The sequence below is a fragment of the Hypanus sabinus genome, chromosome 10 (assembly GCF_030144855.1).
Source record: "Hypanus sabinus isolate sHypSab1 chromosome 10, sHypSab1.hap1, whole genome shotgun sequence".
Classification (NCBI taxonomy): domain Eukaryota; kingdom Metazoa; phylum Chordata; class Chondrichthyes; order Myliobatiformes; family Dasyatidae; genus Hypanus; species Hypanus sabinus.
The window spans coordinates 95,049,781-95,065,870 of record NC_082715.1 but is presented as its reverse complement, the minus strand read 5'-3'; the positions used below and the strand labels follow the sequence as shown (position 1 = coordinate 95,065,870).

Here is a 16,090-nt window from a genome sequence, read left to right as displayed (position 1 = left end):
ATAAGCTTGCATTTGCCCCATTTTCCGAAATATCTGTCAAAATTATATCAATTGCATAATTAATATCAATATTTTACACAGCACTTGTAGAAGAGAACTTGAGGCATCTATTATACTTTCTATGCAGAAGTACTGCTGAATTTCACTCCAGAAATTCATGGATTTCACTTTTAGGCAATGCCCCTTGTTCCTGGACTTCCAAGCTGTCTGTGGTAACTTCTCTCTACCCGCCCTTTCAATATCCCTTGATATTGTTATTTGTTGCACAGATATGAAAATTTTTTTTTGTCCCTTTATCTTGATTTCTTACACTGATATTGTTAATAATATTCAACCAATAAACTATGGAAATGCAAAAAATTAGTTGTAGATTCCACAAATTTGAATATTATCTGTAAATGATTCATGAAGGACTAGGATACAAAGGGAAACTGAAAATAATCAGTTCTGAATTTTGAGGAGGCAAACAAGAATGTACTCTCAGTGGTGGCATGGTAGCATAGTGGTTAGCACAAAGGTTTTACGTATCAGTTATGGGGTTTCAATTCCTTTTTTTTGCTTTTTTTTCAGGGGAGAGCGCAAATGCAGTCCCCCACTACCACAAATTTTGCAGTCGAGTATACCGCATTTGGGGACATCGCAGGCGTCAGCACACCCGAAGTGCAATGGGATAGCCTCGTTCTGGGAGAACCACCTTCATGATCACGGTCTCTCCCCTGCCAGGTAAGTATGGGGGGGGGGGGGGGTTTCAATTCTAGCCGCTGCCTGTAGGGAGCTTGTACATTCACCCATGACAATGTGGTCCTGGATGCTCCAGTTTTCTTCCACAGTCCAAAAATGTCCCAGTGGGTAAGTTAATTGGTAATTGTAAATTGTCCTGTGATTAGGCTAGGATTAAGTCAGGAGATTGCAGGGCTGTGCGACTTGAAAGGCAAAAAGGGCCTATAAAGTAAAAATAAAATATATTTCAAATACATCTTGCAATGTATTTATAGGAAAAGAGGTAGTTTGCATTTGCCCTTAATACATCTATTGCTACTATCAATCTGGCCACGAGAAGGTTGTGTAGAAAGGGAGAAAGAAAGGGAATCATTAAATGATTCCCTCTGGCATTACACTGCAAAACTCCCAAAACTGAATTCAAGAGCAGATATAGTATGCAGATCATCTGCTGGTCTTTTATCACTATTGGTAGGCTAGAGGTGAAAGGGAGAGGGAATAGTAAGAGAGGACAGAATAGAAAAATTAAAGTAGAAAAGGTAGAGAGTAGGAACTAAATTTTCAAAATATTATACAGAACTAAATATTTGAAAAAAGTACCTGTGTGCCCCAGATGTAAAAGATATTTGAGCTGCATTATGACACAGTTAGTAAAGCTAATGCATCATAGCTTTAGCAACCTGGATTCAATGCTGACCTCAGAGACTGTCTGAGTGCTCTTCCTAGACTCTTGCTGAGCTTGTACAAATTCTCCCTGGGTACTTCAATTTCTCCCCACATCCAAAATATGTGCAAATTGGTAGGTTAATTGAGCATTGTAAATTGTGTCTCATATACAAGTAAGGGGGAGTTGATGGGAATGTGGAGAGAATAATGGAATTAGTATAGGATTAATGTAAATGGATATTTAATGGCCAGTATGGATATAAGTTAAAGGCTATGTGACCCAATGGACGTCAATGGTGAACCTGTGAAGTAAAGTACTGAAGGGCTTCTATTAAAATGTTGCTTTCCTTTATTTATCTTCATGGTTTAACATAGGAAGAAGAATATTCAGGTCCTTAAACTTATTTTGAAATTCCATTAAATTATGATTTATCTGTGCCTCAGGTCATCTTTTTGCTTGTTGACCCTAAACTCTTAAAGGCATTAACTAATAAAAATAAACTATTGATTACAATGCAGAAAATATTAATTAATTCAACATTCATTACTTTTGTTGGCAGAGTTTTGCTTTTGTACTGCTGTTTGTGTGTGAAAAAGAGCCTTCTGATTTAACTCCTATATGAATGTTCCCATCGTCAAGGTTATACTTGCATGTTCTATATTCCTATACAGACAAATTGTTCTTTCTTGTATGTTCTCTATCAAAATCTTATCATTTTAAATTAAATCATTCCTCAACCTTCCTGCCTCTAAATAATTTAAGATAGTTTTGTTTGGAATTCTGATATCATTCCTTCCAAAATGATATCTCTTTGCTGAAGGCCAGTAGTCAAAATTGAATACAATTTCCCTGATGGGGTTGGTCAGCATAATGCACAAGTCAAAAATAATTTCTACATTTTTGAGTTCAACCTGCCCTGGTGACAATGAAATATTTCATTAATGTTTTTTATTTACTTTTTTCTATCCATTCAACAACTTATAGATTTACACTTATTACTATTTCTTCGACAGATTCTTATCTCTTATTCCGGGGATGGGTGGGTTGATGTATGATGAGAGGTTGAGTAGATTGGGACTCTACTCATTGGAGTTCCGAAGAATGAGAGGCGATCTTATTGAAACATATAAGATTGTGAAGGGGCTTGATTGGGTGGATGCGGGGAGAATGTTTCCAATGATGGGTGAAACTAGGACTAGGGGGCATAATCTTAAAATAAGGGGATGCCGTTCCAGGACTGAGATGAGGAGAAATTTCTTCACTCAGAGGGTAGTGGGGCTGTGAAATTTACTGCCCCAGAGAGCTGTGGAAGCTACTACACTCAATAAATTCAAAACGGAGATAGACATTTTCCTGGATAAAAATGGCATTAGGGGATACAGTGAGCGAGCAGGTCAGTGGACATGAGGCTAGGTTTAGATCAGCCATGTGATCTCCTGGACCAGTTTTCGATAGCCTGGATGGGTCAGAGAGGAATTTTCCAGATTTTTTCTCCTCAATTGGCAAATCGTTTTTTTTTACCCCGGGTGATCACATGGGTTTGGGCGGGATGAATAATAAAATAAAATGGGCGGCATGGTGCCCTGTTGGTTGGCACTGTTGCCTTGTGGGATTCGGTGAAAACTAGAGTTAAGATCGGATCAGCCATGATCTTGTCGAATGGCGGAGCAGGCTTGAGGGGCCGATTGGCCTACTCCTGCTCCTATCTCTTATGTTCTTATGTTCTCTTATTCAGGAAAATATGGTCAGGATTTTTTTTTGAGAAGTATTTCCTATTTCATGTGTAGCTGCTGGCACTTCCTACATCAGAAAATTTAAGGTGAACATAGAATCTTGACAGGAGCTTGTCACTGTCATTCAAACATTGGATTTCTAGAAGTTCCTTGCTGGAACTCCAATATCTTGCAGTTTCCAGCAGTTATTCTTGTAAATCTGTCTGCTGGTTAGATGAATCTGAGTGGACAGATTGATCCACTCCATTCATTTCAACGGAGAGGAATGGCTGGCTGGAAGAGAATGGGACTGGATTCAAACAGTTTACATTTCTTTCAATTTAGTTAATTTAAATACATTTAATCACTGTAATCAGTCTGTTTGACAACTTTGACAGCTTGTTCAGTAAGGGGCATGGCTTAAATGCTGGTCAAAGCAGGTTTGTTGTATTCACAATTGCAGGACCTTGCCAGATAAATCAGAGCTGCATTTGCTCAACAGAGTCTTGTAATTCATCTGATCACAATGATTGTGGAAGACAGGATGAGGATGTTCTTCACTGACTTTCTTGGATACAAAGTGGATGACCTCACACAATGAACTTTGTTCTGAATATGGGGCATTAATCATATTACATTCCAAAAATACTGCTAAACCAGCCGACTGCTTTAAGCATTTTCTGATTCAGACTATAGAACAGCACAGTACAGGAACAGGCCCTTGATATTGTGTTGAATTAATTAAACTAATGATAGCTAGTTAAACTAAAATCTTCCGCCGACATATAGCCCATATTCCTCCATTTTCTGTATTCTCATATGTTTATCTAAAAGCTTATTAAATGCCTCTATTGCATCTGCCTCCACCACCATCACTGGAAGCATACTCCAGACTCAATCAACGTTTCTGTAAAAGTAACTTGTCCTGCATATCTCCTTTCTGCTTCTCATCTTAAAAGCATGCCCTCTAGTATTAGTTATTTCATCTTTGTGAGAAAGATACCAGTTGCCTACTCTATCTATGCCTCTTATAATTTTATAAACTTCTCTTTGGTCTCCCCTCAGCTTCCACTACTCCTGAGAAAACAACCGTAGTCTGTCTGTCCTCTCCTCATAATACGTATCCTCCAATTCTGGTGAAGCTTTTCTGCACTCTCTCCAGAGGCTCCACATGATTCCTATAACAGGATGACCAAAACTGAATGCAGTACTTCAGATACAGCCTAACCTGTTTTATAAAGCTGCAAACTAACTTGATTGATCAAAACAAACAGGCCATATGTTTCCTTTACCAGCTTAACAATTTGTGCAGCTATTTTCAAGGAGTATGGATCCCTTTGTTTGTTCAACCTCCTGCCACATGGAAAATACAAAGATAGATGGAGGAACAGGCAGTGTTGAGAAATCTGGGTGGCTACAGAAGGACTTAGACAGATTGGGGGGGATTGGCAAAGAAGTGGCATGGTCATGCACTTTGACAGAAGGAATAAAGACATAGATTATTTTCCATATGAGGAGAAAATTAAAAAAAATCAGAGGTGCAAAGGGACATGGGAGACCTCATGCACAGTTCCCCAAAAGTTAACTTGTAGGCTGAGTCAGTGGTAAGGAAGGCAAATGTAATGTTGGTAATCATTTCGAGAGGACTGGAGTATAAAAGCAAGGATGTAATGCTGAGGCTTTATAAGGCATTGGTTAGACTGCACTTGGGAATATTGTGAGCAGTTTTGGGCCCCTTTTCTAAGAAAAGAAGTGTTGGCATTGGAAAGGGCCCAGAAGAGGTTCATGATAATGATCCCAGGAATGAATGGGTTAACACATGAGAAGCATTTGATGGCTCCTGTACTCGCTGAAGTTTAAAAGAATGGGGGTGGGGGGGGGGAGAGGGAGGTGGAATCTCATTGAAACCTATTGAATATTGAAGGGGCGTTTCTCATAGCGGGTGAGTATAGGACCAGAGGACTCAGCCTCAGAATAGATGGATGTTCATTTAGAACAGAGATGAGGAAAAACTTATTTAGTCAGAGGGTGGTGAATGTGTGGAATTCATTGCCACAGACTGCTGTGGAGGTCAGTTTATTGGGTATATTTAAGGTGGAGGTTGATAGGTTCTTGGTTAATCAAGATGAAGAAAGATTATTGGAAAAGGGAGGAAAATGGGGTTGAGAATATTAATAAATCAGCCATGATGGAGTAGTAGAGAAGACCTGATGAGCTGAATGGTCTAATTCTCCTCCTATGTCTTATGATCTATATCCCATTGTATCCTTTGGCAATCTTCTACACTTTCCACAACATCACCGATCCTGTGTCATCAACAAAGTTACTAACCTACACATTCACATTTCATCCACATCATTTATATACTGTATATCACAAACAGTAGGGGTCCCAGTATGGATTCCTGCAGAACACCACTTGTTATGGACCTCCTTCCACTTATGACTACTGTCTTCTATGGGAAAACCAATTTTGAATCCAATGGTCAAGTCATGTCTCTGAATTTTCCACCTCTAATTCTAAAATCTTCAAGAATTGTTGGCCCAATGCACTTAACTATTCCTTATGAAACAACCTCTACACCTTGGGAAACAAGTCGAACTCACGTTCCCTGACCTTGATCGCCTAATGATCAAGTGCCATTTACATAAGGAATTCTAACCTGTGATCATCACTGAAGTATACCTACTACCAGCAGCAGACTGTAATCAAGAGCTCGAGAAACTGCATGATGCCATTTGCCATTTAGAATCAAGAAACATCCCGACACATTTCAGATCAGTCGGTCAGGGACATCAACCAGGCTTGAGATGAATCTCACAATTTTATTTTATTTTATTTTTTTGTTTTTTTTTTCTTTTTTCTCTTTCTCTCTCTCTCTCTCTCTCTCTCTCTCTCTCTCTCTCTCTCTCTATATCTATATATATATATATATATATATATATATAAATTTACTTTAAACTTTGATGGCTTTCACATTTTTCCAAACTACTTCATGTTACACAAAACCTAAAGTTGCCTGCAGCACAGCAGGCAACACACACAAAATGCTGGTAGAACACAGCAGGCCAGGCAGCATCTACAGGAAGAAATACAGTTGACGTTTCCAGCCGAGAGGCCTGCTGCGTTCCACCAGCATTTTGTGTGTGTTGCTTGAATTTCCAATATCTGCAGATTTCCTTGTGTTTGCAGCACAGTAGGTATAGTTCTCCAATGCCCTGTACAGACAAATGTCTCTGCATTATACTCTATTACTCTTGTCAAAAAAGTTCAATATTTCTTTCTCATCCTTGATTGCTTACTATCTACTAACTTTGACATTTATGAGTTCACCCAAATTCCTCTGTACAACTGCATCTGTAGTCTTTCCCCATTTTGGTTTTCTCCTCTTCCTGAATAAGTGAATAATCTCATAAACCTTTCTGTTGTTTTTCTACCCATCACCAGTGCATTTTGTTACAATGACATTGGTCCCTTCATATGTCATTAATACAGACATAATAATTGAGACCCCTCTGTGGTATTCCACTGATTAGAGCTAGCCAACTTGAAATTGACTCATTTATCCTTACTATTTTTTGTCAGTCTATCCTCTCTATTCAGTCTAAAATTTATTGAACTCTTTTCTCAAGCAGTAATCTGTCTCTATGATACAATATCAATTTTTTAATACAAAAACAATGCTGCTACTTATTTCCTTTTATCCACTCTGCTCATTACATACTCAAAGTAATCAATTCTTTTGTTGCCTTTTAGAAAATTATGTTGACTGTATGACAATTTTCTAAATACCCTGTTAAAGCATCTTTAGCAAAGCTGAAAAATGAGCAGTGAAGTTCAATCAGTATTTTGGGATTTCTGTGCTTGGCATTTATTTGAGAAATGCCAAGAATTCCTTGTGAAACTTCTGACATTTCCCAGCAAAATCCAGCCCATTTTGCTTCTTGAATGCTTTTTAGATTGTTAACTCTGTGTGTGTGTCTGTGTATATGCATTTTGTAAATTATTTAAACCTTTTTATTCTAAAGCATACATGAATGTAAAGTTAATGTGCTTTGAAATTACTCTTTGGTGTGAGGTGTTTTTGTATATCTTGGTCCCTTCATGAATATCTTTTAGAACCTTTAGACATAAAAAATTAAAACCAAGTAGAATCTTCAGTATATCATGCATTTATGTAGACACATATGCATTAAATGTATAAGTAAACATATCCAATAATCATATCACTTTCTTAATGTAAATCATAACAAATTTGAAACAATGATAATCTTGATGAAAAAATGACAGATACCCATGTTCATTATAACATCTCACAATGATTAGCAGCAATAGATACCTGAAGAGGTAGAGGTGTTGTTGCTCAATATTTGGCAGGGTGATCAGAGAGGAGTCATGTACCCATCTGCCTTGAATCACCATTTGGATCAGGTTGATTATGTTGAGTGCAGTAACGAGCCAGCCATTATTTGCTGCCACATCCAGCATAGCCTAAATAAAGGCAAGAGACAAGACATTAATGAATAATGTTGAATTTAAGAATAACATGAGACAATTACAAGTCAACAGGTATTTTAATTCTCCAATTTCTATTAAATCTCTGAACTCACACTTACTAATTAATAACATGTATCAGACCAGTAAACAGACTTCGAATTCAAATCTACAAATTATCTTCCAAACTACAAATTTGAAATAAAAACTAAAAATGCTGAAAACACTCAGTTTAGGTACCACATATCAATAGAGGTTCAGTTAATGTTTCATCCCGTTAATTGCTCTAACAAAGAGTCTCTGACTTGAAATGCTAACTTTGCTCTCTTTTTAAAACTGACCCCTGATCTGCTGAGAAGCTTCAGCAATTTTCTTTTACCACAAATCTTCTTGTTCTGAAGTATTTCTCCCAATTGTATTTATTTTTTTCAGTCTGGTAACTTAACTGAAACCATGATGACTATAGCAGTCTTTTCTTTAGGACTACTCAAGACTCTCTATCTCACTTCTTTCTCTGGTACATTGCTAACTGTATTGGAGGTATTTTCTGTTCTGAAACCCTACTTTATCACCAATTTCTACCTCAGTCTTGCTTTCCCGTGTTTAGTTCTGAATCCTTTCCCTTCCCCTTTCCAACCTTTCCTTAGTATAAAATAAGTTGTGTGAGGTACAGTGGTGCAGTGAGTAGAAAGGTTAAATATTCCAATCACAAACAAGAGAACATCTGCAGGTGAAATATTTCATTTTCCCCCTTTTCTTTATGGATGGTTCAGTTATACTTTTGTTTGTTTCAGCCTGTCCTTTGGCTAGTAAGCTTTGGCTAGCAGACCTCGCCCATTCCCTGCCACATGTAAGCTGGTGCTGTTTTTGTGAGTAGACTTGGCAATGTAACTGATATTGAATTGCAGTAAGTTTGCACCCTGCTGCTGTAACAATGTGAAGTCCATTGTCAGGAGTGTAGATGAGGAAATTGCCAACTTTTTTGCCAGCAAGTTCACAACTTCTGAGTTCACATTAGAATTGTAACTGCAATGGTACTAACACACGAGAAATGCCATCAGTTCAGTGTGGAAATGTCTAGATTATCTAGCATCTTTCCAGCTCATTATTTTGCTGTCATAAAATTTAATTGTTATTATATAACCGGTGTTTTGACTCAAAGTTTAATTAGCTATTTGCTGCAGAACTGTAATAGGTTAAATAAACCAAAGATTAATTGGTGTTTAGATTTACAGAAAAAAATAAAACAGTAAGCTTCACAACCTCAGTCTGAAATAAATATGATAAAAGCATCTTGGCTTAAATACTGGATGTAAAAGGATTCATAGTTCTTAACAAGTTACATGGGTTTTAAATTGGGTTTTATATAAAAATAATCAGTATTTAAGACATGCTTTAGGAGATCAGTATGGCTCTATCCAAATGATTCTTGGATTTTGTGATTCTTGTCAGAGTTATACAAGCTTATGACAATAAATACTGACTTGAGCCACATTTGAGGGGATAGAAATTCAACTTGCCTTGCCTGTTTAAACACATAACATAATAATGGCTGTGCATTGTACTCAAGCTCGTCAAATTCAATTATAAAAAGATTTCAGTGGAATCCCCATTAAAACTGGAAATGATTGGTTCAAATGTTAAAAAAATCAGAGATCTGCAGACAATGAATCCATTCTTCAGTAGCAGATGTAATATTTGAATATTTTAATGAGGCTTAGTTGAGCTCACAGCTCAGCTGAGTTCAGATCAATGGCAGGTAAGAACGTTGGAGCGACCAGGTTAACTTGCTCAAACTTCCTGATAATAGTTGTAGAAAAAGCATCACATACAAGAGCTCAGGTGATAAGCATCTGTTTCAAATGTATTTTTTAAAGCATCATTGCTTGTCATCTTTATTTTTGTGTACTTTTTCATTGATTCTATTGTATTACTTTGTTCTACTGTGAATGTGGGCAAAAATAAATCTCAAGGTTGTACATGATCACATATACATACTTTGATAATAAATTTACATTGATATAGTTGATATATTGATATAGAAACATTTTCAACTTACTGATGGCTTAGTGAACAAGACTGCTTACTGACACACCTTCAGTTATACTTCCAGTTTGGAGACAAGGATACCAGTTGGCCTAAGTAGAGGTGGGAAGTGAACAGTGAGGATGGACTGCCCATGGCAGCTGCAGAAATATGACTGGGTGAGGCGAAGCCCTTCTAGTTGATGAACTGCCTTGGTTAATTTCTGCAGGAGTTTTGACTGCAAAATAAATATAGTTGACAACTAGAGGCTCAACTGCCTTTATTGTCTTGGTAAACAAGCCATCAGGTGAACTACCTTATGCACTGATGTCCAGATAACTGACAACTGTGAAATTCCTAATTAGAATCCCATAGAAGAACCATGTAATCATTGACAATTAGTAAAGAATGTCCACCACGTTCAGAAAGTAGAAAGCTTTGTTTCAATATGCTGAAAATATCTGCTACTATTTTTCCATTCTGAGCTTCCCTAGAAAATCTTCAGACATGTTAAGGTAAAAATGTTATCCCTTGTCTGTACAGTATTGAGGTAGATATGGTGACTGAAGCCTGAGGAATGTGAGGATTAGCAACACTGTTACTCTGGAAGTTCTCACTGATCCTCACTGTGTCTGGCTTTTTAAAAAAAAACCTCTTAAAGAGCACCCAGAGTGATGAAGCCTTGAAAACCTACACGGTGCAATTAACAACACACACATAATGCTAGAGGAACTCAGCAGGCCAGGCAGCACTTGTGGAAGCACCAGTCAATGTTTCAGACAGAGACTCTTCATCAGGACAATTAACAATTTGGCACCCACAACAGTTGGAAGCTGAATGCTGAGGTTCACAAATTCTAACAAAATGTTGTCAGAGCTATCTAAACGGCCATCCAACAACAAGGTCTGTGAAGAAAGTTTTTTTAAGAGTAACTCAAGAAAGCATCAGTGAGGTTGTTGTTTTATTGCAAAACCTCAGTAATCTTCTTAAACCCATACCCAGCACCACTGTGGCCTTTCCTAACCTTCACCTGAATATGCTAGAAACCTTGGAAAGCCTGCTTAAAGTTGCATTGAAGCTATATCATCCTCATGACTGACATGTTGAAATTATTGACCCACCCACCTACATGATGTCTTTCCACACAATGGGAGGCACTAGAGTTAAAAGTGTTAGTTGTGGCAAGGCTGCCAAACATTCCCCCTACATTGAAAAAATATCTTGCAATATTCCCAATTGTTTAGAAGTTATAATTTTGAGATGAATGCCGACAATGATGACATTTTCTCAAATTACACAGTAGAGGAATTAACAGAGCTTCAAAATGGAAGCTGGCGTGGATCTGTAGCGTGTAAAGAACACATTTGAAACACTGCAACCTCTACTCACTGGTGTTCATATTAACATTTCAGTAGCCCAAGCTATTTAATCAGATCTTGCAGCTTTTGTTAAAGGACCTGTCTGCAAGAAGAGTGCCTATTTTAAATTTTAATGAAATGCTCAGCTGTCCCCAAAAGCCTTTTATTCTTCACCATCCTGTTTATTTGCAAGTCCTGATTTTAGGTGTAAAGGGTCAGTGATTAGATGAAAGAAGCAATTTTTTTCTCTCTCTCTGCTTACTGCAGCCAGAAAAAATTGATTATCTTTATACACAGCAGCTTATTCAAAAGTCATACAAGAGCTGGTTCAATGTACAGAAGTTTATATTAGACTGTTTATGTAATCACAACTTAAAGGAGATGCATGAGGGCTACATTTACCTAAGGCAAACAAGCCACCAAAATCCTTTTTAAACAGTGGTATTGTTTACACATTCAGGCAGCAATTCAATTAATTTTTGATGCTTTCTTCTGGTATTATTCCCAGTATATATATTTACTATTTCTTGCCTATTGTATTATTAGGTTACTGTAAGCTTCTACTATATATACATGCACACTACCTTGGTTTCGATATACAAGTTTTTCATCATCATCACTCAGCCTAAATCTTGAAACTCCTCACTAATTGATTGGAGTTCTGTCCAGATGCAACAGAAGGGTTCCTGTGCAGGTCCATTGAAGAGCTTTAAAAAGCAGTAAGTTTTTCAATGGAAGTTGTTGATTGTAGTATTGCGCAGTTGCAGAAGCATTCCTGCACAGGTCTGCCGAACAGCTTTAAAACCTCAATCTCTATAAGAGAGAGGTACCGCCTAACGGAGCGGTATCGTCAGAGTAGTCTGAGGCAGAGTAGTAAGGCTTTTGCTCAACAAGGCTTTGGTGAGAACAGGTAAGTTAAGTTTGGTCAGGCAAGTTAAGCAGGTAACACGAGTGAATCTGCAGATGCTGGAAATAAAAAAATAAGAAATGCTGGCGGAATTCTGCAGACCAGACAGCATCTATGTGAGGAGGTAATAACGACGTTTCGGGCTGAAACCCTTCATCAGGAGTGAAGTAACATGGGATGGTTGAGGGGGAATAAGAAGTGGGGGGAGGGATAAAGTAGAAAGCTGGCAAGTGATAGGCTGGAGGGAAATGGGCTGGGGGAAGGTGGAGAATTATGGGAAATAAAAGAGAAAGAAAGGTGGGGCTGGGGTGAAGAGATTATAGTGAGGGGGGAAAAAGAGAGAGAAAGAGAACCAGACTAAAATAATAGATAGGGATGGGGGTAAGGATGGGGGGCAGGGGTATCAACTGAGGTCAGTGAGTTGGATGTTCATGCCGGCAGGAAGGAGGCTACCTAGGCGGGAGATAAGGTATTACTTCATCGACCTGTGTGTGGCCTCATCTTGACGGTAGAGGAGGCCATGGACAGACATGTTGGAGTGGGAGTGGTCTGTGGAATTGAAGTGTGTGGCCACAGGGAGATCCCGCCACTGCTGGAGGACTGTGTGCCGGTGTTCGGCGAAACGGTCTCCCAGTCTGCAGCGGGTCTCCCCAATGTATAAATGGCCACATCGGGAGCACCGGATACAGTATATCACCCCAGTTGACTCACAGGTAAAGTGGTGCCTCACCTGAAAAGACTGTCTGAGGCCTGGGATGGTGGTGAGGGAAGAAGTGTGGGGGCAGGTGTAGCACTTCTTCCATTTGCAGGGATGAGTGCCCGGAGAGAGGTCCGTGGGGAGGGATGGGGGGGGGGGGGGGGAATGAATGGACAAGGGAGTCACGTAGGGAGTGATCCCTGCGGAAAGCCGGGAGTGGGGGGGGAGGGGAAGATGTGGTTGGTGGTGGGATCACGTAGGGAGTGGCGGAAGTTACGGAGGATTATGCGTTGGAACTGTAGGCTGGTAGGGTGATAGGTGAGGACCAGGGGGACTATCCCTGGTGGGCTGGTGGGGGGATGGGGTGAGGGCAGAGGTGTGTGAAATATGGGAGACGCAATGGAGGGCAGAGTTGATAGTGGACGAAGGGAAGCCCCTTTCTTTAAAAAAGGAAGACATCTCCTTTGTCCTAAAATGAAAGGCCTCATCCTGAGTGCAGATGCGGCGGAGGCGGAGGAATTGAGAGAAAGGGATAGCATTTTTGCAGGAGACAGGGTGGGAGGAGGAATAGTCTAGGTAGCTGTGGGAGTTAGTAGGTTTGTAGTAGATAGGGTGCCTCCAGAGATAGAAACAGAAAGATCTAGAAAGGGGAGGGAGGTGTCGGAAATAGACCAGGTGAATTTGAGGGCGGGGTGAAAGTTGGAGGCGAAGGTCGATGGAGCAATACCTTATCTCCCACTTAGGTAGCCTCCATCCTGCCAGCATGAACATCCAACTCACTGACCTCCATTGATACCCCTGCCCCCCACCCTTACCCCATCCCTAAATATTATTTTAGTCCGGTTCTCTTTCTCTCTTCCCCCCCTCACTATAATCTCTCCCCCCAGCCCTACCTTTCTTTCTCTTTTATTTCCCATAATTCTCCACCTTCCCCTTAGCCCATTTCTCTCCAGCCTATCACTTCCCAGCTCTCTACTTTATCCCTCCCCCCACTTCTTATCCCCCCCCCTCGACCATCCCATGTTACTTCACTCCTGATGAAAGGTTTCGGCCCGAAACGTCATTATTACCTCCTCCCACAGATGCTGTCTGGCCTGCTGAGTTCTGCCAGCATTTCGTGTTTTTTTATTAGTTAAGTAGGTAAGTTCATTCTTACTTAAATCTTGAGAGAATAGGAGTTATTCCTACAGAGACAGTGCTCTGTTCTGGGTGTCCGATGTGGGATTTCCAAAAGACTTCCATCCTCCCCAATGGCCACATCTGCACCAGGTGATTCGAGATGCAGCTCCTTAGAGATTATGTTAGAGAACCTTCAGCTTGTTAGGAAAGTGAAGCAGTGATAGACAGGAGCTACAGAGAGGTAGTCACCCCAAGGCTACAAGAGATAGATAAATGGATGACTGTGAGGAGGAAGGGAGAACATCGGATTGTGGAGAGCTCCCCTGTGGCCGTCCCCCTCAACAGTAAGTACTCTATTTTGAGTACCTTGGGGTGGGGGAAGGAATGACTTACCTGGGGGAACAACAGTGGCCATGCCTCTGGCTCTGTAGCTCAGAACAATAGGGAACTGAAGAAGATGGCAACAGTAATAGGGTAATCTATTGTCGGGGGGGGGGGGGGAAACAGATAGTTGATTCTGTGGACAGAAAAAGGAAACACGGATGGTAGTTTACCTCTCAGGTGCCAGGGTCCGTGACATTTCTGAACATGTCCACAAAATCCTGAAAAGGGAGGGTGAGCAGCCAGAAGTCATGGTTCATATGGGTACCAACGACATAGGTCGAAAAAGGAATCATGAAAAAAAGAACACAGGGAATTAGGAAGGAAGCTGAGAAGCAGGATCTCAAGGGTAGTAATCTCAGGATTGCTGCCTGTGCCATACAACAGTGATGACAGGAACAGAGTGAAGTGGCAGATAAATGCATGGTCGAAGAATTTGAGCAGGAGACAGGGATTCAGATTTCTGGACAATTGGGACCTCTTCTGGGGCAGGTGTGACCTGTACAAAAGAACAGTTTGCGCGTGAATCCGAGGGGGACAAATATTCCTGCGGGCAGGTTTACTAGAACTAGTAAACCTGCCCATAAACTAATATGGTAGTGGGATGGGAACCAGTATATTAGAGCTGAGGATGAGCCAGCAAGTTTACAAGTAGATGATGGATGTAACATGAATATAAGGAAGAACAAGCCCATGATTGGGTACAAATGCAGAGAGAGCAAAAAGGCAAATTGTACCACAGAGACGAAGTTCAAAAGGGTGAAGATTGTATGACTGAAGGTGCTGTATTTAAATGTGTGTAGCATACAGAATTAAGGTGAACAAACTCATGGCACAATTAGAGATCGGTCAGTATGACTTTGTGTGCCTCACTGACTTGTGGATGAAAGAAGGCCATAGTTGGGAGCTTAACATCAATGGATATACTTTGTATCGAAAGGACAGACAGGAAGGCATACGCAGTGCTGTGGTTCTGTTGGTAAGAGATGGAATTACATCTATAGAAAGAGGTGACATAAGGTCAGAGAACGTTGAATCTTTGTGGGTAGAATTAAGAAACTGCAAGGGTAAAAAAAACTTCATGGGAATAATATATATGCTTCCAAATAGTATTGAATTGAATTGTGGAATGGGCTGCCAGCGGTGGTGGTGGAGGTGGAAACAATAGGGTTTTTTAAGAGGCTCCTGAATAGGTACATAGAGCTTAGAAAAATAGAGGGCTATGGGTAAGCCTAGATAGTTCTAAGGTAAGAACATGTTCGGCACAGCTTTGTGGGCCGAAGGGCCTGTATTGTGCTGTAGGTTTTCTTTGTTTCTGTGACTTTATTACTTACCTCCTTCACATACATGAGGAGTAAAAATCTTAATGTTACACCTCTGTCTAAATGTGCAATTTACAGTAATGTGTAATAAATAGTATGTACAACAGGACAGTTAATATAACATAGAAATACAACTGTATCAGCCAAGATGTGGGGTTGAGATCGCAAAGGGAGCTGGAAAGGGCATGCAATAAGGGTAATGACACAATTTTAACAGGGACATCAATATGCAAGGCCATTGGAAAAATCAGATGGGTGTTGGAGCGCAAGAGAGGAAAATTATTGAATGCCTATGAGATGGCTATTTAGAGCAACTTTGGTGCTTAATTCTACTCGTGGAAAGGCCATCTTAGATTGGGTGTTATGTAATAACCCAGATCTTATTAGGAAGCTTAATGTAGAGGAACCCTTAGGAGGTAGTGATCATAACATGATTGAATTCATACTGCAATTTTAGACAGAGAAGCATAAGTCACATGTATCACAATGGAATAAAGGGAATTACAGAAGCACGAGGCGGGAGCTTGCCCAGGTGAATTGGAGAAGAAACTGCTGGGGATGACGGCAGAGCAGAGATGGCTGAATATTTCTGGGAATAGTTCACAAGGCACAGGGTAGATATGTCCCACAAAAGAAGTAGTTCCCAAATGGCGGGGTAGGGAACCATGGCTGACAAGAGAAGTTAAGA

At 40.1% G+C, this 16,090-nt stretch overlaps 1 protein-coding gene and 1 non-coding gene across 3 annotated transcripts in view; both read right to left on the bottom strand.

The window, feature by feature from the left end:
- Nucleotides 1-16,090, bottom strand: part of ascc3 (activating signal cointegrator 1 complex subunit 3) — a 374,033-nt gene that overhangs the window by 22,679 nt on the left and 335,264 nt on the right. For both annotated transcript variants that reach the window (XM_059982329.1, XM_059982330.1), the window contains exon 38: nucleotides 7,439-7,590. In XM_059982329.1, the coding sequence (XP_059838312.1) occupies nucleotides 7,439-7,590 (152 nt within the window). The remainder of the gene's footprint in view (nucleotides 1-7,438; nucleotides 7,591-16,090) is intronic.
- LOC132401410 (U1 spliceosomal RNA) lies at nucleotides 568-731 on the bottom strand. Its single transcript, XR_009514569.1, has one exon. It is a non-coding gene; the product is annotated as a U1 spliceosomal RNA (small nuclear RNA).